The sequence below is a fragment of the Triticum dicoccoides genome, chromosome 6A (genome assembly GCF_002162155.2).
Source record: "Triticum dicoccoides isolate Atlit2015 ecotype Zavitan chromosome 6A, WEW_v2.0, whole genome shotgun sequence".
NCBI lineage: Eukaryota > Viridiplantae > Streptophyta > Magnoliopsida > Poales > Poaceae > Triticum > Triticum dicoccoides.
The window spans coordinates 545,934,916-545,943,295 of NC_041390.1; the positions used below are offsets into that span (position 1 = coordinate 545,934,916).

Here is an 8,380-nt window from a genome sequence, read left to right on the forward strand (position 1 = left end):
GTCGTGGCGCGCTCTGGTGATGGTGCGGAGTGCTAGCATCATAGTTGGGGAGTTGCGATTAGCAGTGGCGAATATTTCGACGTGCTAGTGCAAGGAGGTCAAGGCAAACGGCCGCAAGATGAGATCGCTGGCATGCCTCCTTGCGTGGGAGGCGTCGGCTTTGGTGGTGCACTTTGGTGCCTTCTCTCGCCAGCTAGCGGTGGACGACCTAGGCCACGAGGGTTGTGCGGCCTTGCCAGATCATGAGTCCAGAACCTCCGGCTTGTTCAGAGATTACAAAATCACCGGAAAAAAAGCAACAACAATCATTTTTCATATAAGGCCTCCCGTCGAGGGTAGGTCGTCAAAATATCTCTCCGCCCCTATTGCTGATCACCTCCAAGCTCACATTCCCACTTTAGCCAACCAAAAGCCTACATCTTGAGAGGAAAAGAAAGAGGATACCTAGATTTGCAATTCAATAAACCAACCTTGAATCCCCTAGGTTCCTTGGGTAATTTGTTAATCTTTGGTTTGTGGAAACCTTGGGTGAGTTTGTTTCACTTGGGAGCTTCCAAGTTGTGGGGTTGTGCCCCATGTTCATGTTGAGGGTTTGGATCTGAAGAGTTATTCCTAATGAGAGGGAACCGGGGTATATGTTCACCAAAGTTCTCAAAGACCTAGGTGAGACATTCGGTTTTATGGGGGCATCCTCCCCAACAGCAGAGATTAGCACTCCACAAGAGTATGAACTTTGGATTAGATATTCGTCTACATCAGCTTTCGGTTGTCTCTTACCCTAGCTTTACGTTGTGTAATTACTTGGTTGCTCGTCCGCCTTGTATAGTTTGATAGTTTACTATAACACATCATATATGGTCTATCACCTAGTTGCATTCATAGAAATCTTATATTTCCGCACTAACCTCTAAAATCAACTAAGAAAATACTAAATTTGGTAGTCACCTATTTTTCCCAACCTATTGTCAATGTTTAGCACATCTTTGATCCTTCACTATGGCATCTCGTTGTTGAGCTCCAAGTGAAAGCCTAGCACCCACTTCAGACACTAACGATGAGGGCGACCTCCTTGGAGGCATCACCATGGAGCCCATTCACCTCCTACGTCATTTGGATCTCGACCTCTTCAGGTGAAAACACTAATTTTGACCTTGGCTGGGGCGAGCGTCAGCGAAGTTACTTCCCTCTTGGGAGCATCGTCTTGGAGGTCATGTCTTCTTTTAGACGACAATGGCTTATGTTGTCTTTCTCGTTGCATCTTCGGCTAGGTAGGTGCTTGTCCTTGGGGCCGGTTGTGAAAGTTGAAGCGGCGGTTTCAAAGGTCACCTCTCTGATGATGGATGTCGAGTAGGGATGCAGAGCGGACGGGTTTGATGGCTACAACCTAGTACAAATCCAGCTCTAGTTAGTGTCAATCTTCCGGCCAGAACTAAACTAGTTTGCCGCTTGCATCCCTAGTGTCAAGTATAGTGAGTTGGGTGTTAAAGTCTTCGGTTCATCAAGTCCCCGAACTCTTATCGTTGTGTGTGCATTGCTGAGGTTTGTAGGCTTGTCGATGGTTCAAAAAAAGAGTAGCAAAGATTGCCTCGTCTTGTGCCTTCCACACTATAGTCAATATCTTCTTTTGGAAAATACCAGGATACAACTAGTTGTAGATGAACCCCATAAACTATTTCTGGGATACTTTTTAGTAGTTCAGGAAAGAGTTAACAATCTTGGGAACTTTTTCAGAACAAATTTGACATGTTGGCCTACTCATAAAAAAATTGACAACAAAAATTCTCCATAGAAAATCTGAGCATAAAAACAAATTGTCCAGGACAATATAGAGTGAGTATTAGCTCTAATAGTGTTGATTTTGTCTTTTTTTTCACCAACAGTACAATGAATTTCATTTCGTCCCCCAAAAATTTACGCAAGAGTAACGTTTTATGAAGATTGTTGCCAACAAATTTCATGATTGCTTTGACATTTTTTAAATCACTACTTTAAAAAAGGGTGCACCTGCCTCCATGTTTCATTCGTTCCCTTCCATATTTTTTTTGTTATATACCAGTGCAACTAACTCATATAACATTCTCTTTTCGCAAAGTAAATAAATAAATGACAACCTCTTGTGTGTGCAGGAGCAAACTCTTCACCAAAGGGGTCAATCCTCTACCTCTCTTTCTCTTCACTATTTTCCATTGTTAATCAACAAGAAGAAATGCTTATATGAAACAGGTGTAGTACGTGTGAGTTGGAGGAGAAAAAGGAAAGAAACAGAACTTACACCAGAAGGGCCCACGAGATGAACCCCGAAAAAGACAAGGGGATTCGTGTAATATTTCCCATTTAAATTCCCCATGCTCCCCACATTCCTGCCCAAAGTTCGCGTTCGCTGCCGACCAAGACTGCGCGCAGGAGCCAACGGCCATCCCTCTCCTCCTGCCCTTCCCTGGCTCGATCCTCACCCTTCCTTCCCCGCGCGCACGACGCGCAGACCCAACCGCCGAGCGACCGCGAACTTCGCCGTCGCCATGACGGAGTCGCGGCGCGCGCCGTCCGGCTGCGCCATGTTCGGCATTTACAGCGGCATGTTCCGCCGCCGCCGCTCCGCCTCCATGTCCTCCCTCTCCCGGATCAACGGGTCCCCGCAGGCCGCCGCCGCCGACAGCGATGCCGCGCCGCCGAACCCGGCGCAGCGGAAGGCCGGCGTCCGCGACGATTCCTCCCTCGTGCCCCGCCCCAAGGTAATGCCTTTGCAGCCGCAGATCAACGGCGCGGCGGCGGCCCAGGCCCAGGCGCAGCGTCCGTCGGGCGACAAGAGCAAGCCGACCAGGGCGATGAACGGCGGGGCGAAGGCGGCGGCGGCGTCGCCCGCCGTGGAGTACACCGGCATGGCCGCGGAGCTCGACAAGATGATCCAGGACCACCAGAGGGTGAAGGGCACGACGCAGATGATGCGCGCCACCTCCGGCAACATGATGATGCACCGCAACCTGGGCAACCTGAACGCCGGCGCGTCCGCCCGCAGCTCGCTGGATCGCAGCACCAAGGCGGCGGCGGCGGCCGCGAGCGATCGGGCCAAGGCGGGGCCAGGGAGCAACGGGTACGCCTTCTCCGGCATGGGGAACATCGTGGGCAAGCCGGGCGAGCAGCTGTGCCGGGCGCTGTCGCACCGGACGGACCCGGAGAAGCTCAAGGAGATGGGCAACGAGGAGTACCGGGAGGGGCACTACGCGGAGGCGGTGGCGCTCTACGACCAGGCCATCATCATGGACCCGACGCGGCCGGCGTACTGGAGCAACAAGGCCGCCGCGCTGGCCGCGCTCGGCCGCCTCGTCGAGGCCGTCGCCGACTGCAAGGAGGCCGTCCGGATCGACCCCTCCTACGGCCGCGCGCACCACCGGCTCGGCGGGCTGTATCTCAGGTACGTACGTTCGTTCGGGCGCACGCATTGATCGCCACCCCTAATCCGATTGGTTTATTGACGCAATGCAATTCAATGCAAAATGCGCGGCCGTTCTCAGCTGCTAATTATCTCCCGTAATTTGCCATAACTGTCATCAAATGGTGACTTGATCGATCACGCGAGTAGTTTCTACAGAAATTTCACCGTGGTGGCCAATTGACTGAACTGATAATCAAGGAAATTTATGTGTAAACGTGCAGTGATATGATAGATAATAATTTTGCAACTTGAATTGAACTCACCTACACCTAGTGGCGTTTCGTGGAGAGCCACTACGTGTGCTCGACGGTGGCTAGCTAGCAACCAAATGCTAGTTAATTCCTTAACGAACAGGTTGGGGAATTAGATAATGGCGTGGCTGCTTTGCATACACATATCATCGGCGTAGCTGGATTATTATTGCTATAGGAAACGACTAACGTTCCCCGGAAGAAATGGAATAGCCCTTTTTGATAATTAGGGCCTGGATTCCTTGATCCGCAGTCTACATGTGCTGCTTAATCTATGCTATCAACATTCGGTTACTGGCTGGTTTATTTATCAGGTCTAGCATACGCAAAACCTCCCTCCTCAAATCACTCTGGGACTTTGTGAACTTTCATCCATGATTGGCGCTTTCAGTGGCTAATCACTTGCTCAACAAGCCTTCTTACCATCTTTTTCAAGACAATGATTGGTATACTTCTAGTTAAAACCTTGCAAGATGATACAGAATAAGTCCACCTTCATTTCATTTGTCTGCACTGCACTCTACCATGCTACATCTACCAAGAGTTCCATAATAATCCATGTCAATTCTCAGTTACTCGCACGGTGAACTATTAAACGGACCAAGAATTGTGATGTACTATGTAAGACGTTTATTTATCAATGATGAGATGATCGATTATATACTCACTAATAAATGGTTACGTGTTCGTTGTCAGATTAGGAGAACCAGACAAGGCCATAAACTACCTGAAGCAGTCGCCCATGGACTCTGTAAGCGCGGACGTTTCCCGCGCGCAGTCGGTGAAGGGCCGCATCGCCAAGTGCGGCGACGCGCGCAAGGTCAGGGACTGGATCACGGTGCTGCAGGAATCCCAGGCCGCCGTCTCCGACGGCGCCGACTGCTCCCCACAGGTCAGTACCCAGTGCCAAACGAGCACGCCATCGCCTCCTGTAGTGGCGTCAACGTTGCGCGACCAACATGACGTACGTGCGTTAGTGGCTGACACGACGTACGAACTTGACCTATCCGACAGGTGATGGCGCTGCAAGCGGAGGCGCTGCTGAAGCTGCAGCGGCACGACGAGGCGGACTCGGCGCTCCGCGGCGCGCCCAGGTTCGGCGCCGACGAGTCCACCAAGTTCTTCGGCACCACCGCCCACGCCTACGTCCTCATGGTCCGAGCCCTGGTCGACATGGCCGCCGGAAGGTCTGTTTGCTTGTGACCCCGTGAACATTTTTCACCGCAAAACTTGTTTTCCTCCCGAGTGGCATGCATGGCACTGCTTGGCGAAATGCACGTCTTGGTCTTCTGTTCTGATGTACGCAAACAAACTCGTGAAGGTTGGAGGAGGCGGTGGCGACGGCGCAGGCGGCGTGCGAGCTGGACCCGGGCAGCCGGGAGGCTGCGAGCGTGCACCGGCGGGCCAAGGCGGTGGCGACGGCGCGGCAGCGCGGCAACGACCTCTTCAAGGCGTCCAGGTTCGCCGAGGCGTGCGCGGCCTACGGCGAGGGCCTGGACAAGGGCGAGGCCGGCTGCGCCGTGCTGCTCTGCAACCGCGCCGCGTGCCACGCCAAGCTTGGCCGGCACGAGAAGGCCGTCGAGGACTGCAGCGGCGCGCTCGCCGTGCGGCCCGGCTACAGCAAGGCCCGCCTCCGGCGAGCCGACTGCAACGTCAAGGTCTTCCGTCTTCACATGCTTTCTGCTGCATTGCGCGATCGAGCTCGTTTTTCGTCAGATTTGTTGAATTTTTGTGTGTATGCTCGTTCAGCTGGAGAGGTGGGAGGCGTCGTTGAGAGACTACCAGGTGCTGATCCAAGAGCTCCCCGAGAACGAGGACGTGAAGAAGGCTCTCGCTGAGGTTGAGGCCAAGGTCAAGAGCCAGAGGAATTGATGGGGGGTATGTCTCAGCATCGACGTCAGGTAATTGCTCTCAGCTACTCCTCAGACTATTCATGCTTCAACTGCCAGTCGGTGGACTTCACCATAGTCCTAATGAAAGCGTGGGTTAGGAACCGAACGCTGTATTTTTACAGCAAAAGGAAGGGCTGCTCTTTCAAGTTGACGGAATTTGTCTTACAAAATTCAGACCCTGCACAGAATGTTGAACAGACTTGCTTGATGCTTACTGTTTGTATACTGAATAGATACTGTTCTAAGATACGTTGCATACTAATACTGGTAGCATCAAGGTCTCTTCTATAAGTTCTATTACTCCTTCAACACCAATCATCCAAATGTCGGCCATAAGAAACATACTTCAGTTAGTTCAGCACCTTTATCTTTCTTAATCGTAGTTGGTTATTCGGTAGGTGTTAGGGCATCATCAGATGACCACGCGCAGATGAAAAGAAACCAAAGGCGGTTTGAAAACCAGGGCAGATTCCTCGCCCGCGCTTACATATTCTTTAGAACAAAGCAAAGCATCGGCATGCTAGTCGTCGTAGCACTAACCTATTCTTCTCCGCAGGTTCGTTTGTTTCTGTCGGCTACCGGAGAAATCAGCACCGAAGTTCTGAAGAGAGGGCATGAACAAAGCGACTCCGCACGCGCCGTCGCGCAGCTTGTTTAAGTTAAAACCTGTGTGCCTTTTTTTGCCTTGTTGTTAATTTAAACATACAGCAAACTACAGGAAGAGGATGAAGTGATGGAACTGTACATAATACTGCTCGCTCCATTGTTGTGATGTGTAGTTAGTGAATTTGTATGAGTGTGGGGTGCCGGTGGTGGCGCCCAGGGCTTCTGAAGCTTGCCTCTGAAACAGAACGTACGGAACAACTGTACACTGAAATGGATGTTCATCCTAAGCAGAATGTCTGAATGTGTTTGGCTATACGTTTGGTTTGGGCAAGGCTCCCTTTTGCTGAAATTAGAACAGACAGCTTTGTTCTATGTGATCACAGGCTGTATTCTAGTCATGGTGTGCGCTAGTGTCTCGTGGTCTGCTGGAGTTCAAATTCTCTGTACGGTTATCAGCTGATGATTTAAAATAAAAACCTTTGATTACCCAATTTGACTAAAATCGCTTTACTGCTGTGCATATCTGAGCTTATGGATCATGGCTTGTTTCCCCCAAGATGCTTCCGAGCTATGCCTGACACTCTGCACATTGTATCTCTCTCGCCCTCAAGCTCGCCACCGAGCACGTCAGCCACTGGAACAGCGCCCATGTCCGGTTCACGATGGTCACCCATCACGGCAAGCCGGCGCCGGCCACGCCGTACAATGTCGGTCACCGAAATTCCTTCAGTTACACGGGAGAATTTTGGTACCATCCGGCCTTCGTCAAGACTCAAGAGGGAAGTGCTCGAGAAGGCCGGAGTGCCTCGTGGACGACTGATTCGCCGCCCGGTGCGACGTGCGTGTCATCAGCTCGTTGGCCGTCGCGGGTGAGGTCGTGCCGGCGCGTGGCCTCGAGAGGATGGGGTTGGCCGGCAGCTGCAAAGGACGAACTCTGCCAGCGTTGCCACGCATCGAGTTGGGTCTCGGAGAAGGAGACTGCCTCCGAGGGCTCGATCGGAACAGCTTCGATCTTTCTGGTTCGCTGGTCGCGGTTGACCGGTCCACCAATGACCGTCGACCTTTCTGAGAAATTGTGATTATTCAAAAAAAAGGAATTCACAAAAACTGTTCACGAATCTAAAAAAAAATCAGGTCTTAAAAGAAGTTCACGAACTCGAAAAAGTTACGAGTCCAAAAAGAGTTTGTGGAGTTGAAAAAAGTCAGCAAACCCGAAAAAGTTTACATGTTCAGAAAAAAAGTTTGCGGGATTCAAAAAAATTCGTGGATTTGAAAATTGTTCACGAGTTAAAAAATACTTCGTGGATATAAAAAAGTTCATGCTTTTGACAAAAAAGTTCACGGATTTAAAAAAACTTTTAATGTTTTGTGAATTTTGAAAAAGTTAACGACTGTGAGGAAAAAAGTTCACAAATTCGGAAAAAAATGTTTGCATATTTGAAAAACATTCGTGTATTTGATGGAAAATTGAAAAAAAATCTCAATTTTAAGTAAAAATGTTCTCAAAACAGCAAAGAAGTTCACGAAGAAAAGTTCATGAATTTGAAAGATGTATTCAAATTTGAAAAGCTTCATGCATTTTTTTAAAAAAGGGGAAAAGAAACTGAGAAATAAAAATAAAAAGGTAAAGAAAAGAAAAAGGAATAAAAGGCGTTCAGAAAACCAGAAAAAGAAAACCCCGGTCTTCTAGAAGCTTCCCAAAACTGGTCGGAAGTTTCCCAAAATTGGAATCACACTCTGATTAGGCACATTAGATAGCAGATATTGGTACTGCCGAGCCATCTTGTCAGCATGCGCAAATTCCATCTTCCCAACCCCCAAACCCATAGGGGCCAGTTCTTTTCAGGCAAGATTCTACAGAATCAAGGTTCTCGAAAATTCTCCCAGAATCTGTTGTCGAGTTCTTTTCAGAGATTGTAGTTTGAGATTCTAGAAACTGTTGTGTGTTGAAATGTTTGTACTGCCCTTAGACAGAATTTGTTTGATGAAATGTCGACATATTATAGCATTATTCAAGCATGAAGAAAAACAAAGAGATGCAGAAAGGAGGGCTCACCGTGAGCGTCGGCATCGAACTTTGAGGGACGGGGCTGAGGGCCGGGGTGGACTGAGGGGCGGGAGGAGCTGAGGAGGGAAGCTAGCCGGCGGGGGCGGCGACGGCTTGGCCTGGCCGGCGGCGGCGCAACAACCCTAGCCGC

The 8,380-nt window shown here is 50.1% G+C and overlaps 1 protein-coding gene across 1 annotated transcript; it reads left to right on the forward strand.

Moving 5' to 3' along the window:
* The first annotated feature begins 2,384 nt into the window (after nucleotides 1-2,384).
* On the forward strand, nucleotides 2,385-6,495 carry LOC119317810 (inactive TPR repeat-containing thioredoxin TTL3-like). Its single transcript, XM_037592307.1, has 6 exons — nucleotides 2,385-3,412; nucleotides 4,381-4,576; nucleotides 4,699-4,871; nucleotides 5,006-5,342; nucleotides 5,434-5,585; nucleotides 6,133-6,495. Exons 1-5 carry the CDS (start codon nucleotides 2,520-2,522, stop codon nucleotides 5,554-5,556), a joined length of 1,722 nt encoding a protein of 573 aa, XP_037448204.1. The 5' UTR covers nucleotides 2,385-2,519; the 3' UTR covers nucleotides 5,557-5,585; nucleotides 6,133-6,495.
* The last annotated feature ends 1,885 nt before the right edge of the window (nucleotides 6,496-8,380 follow it).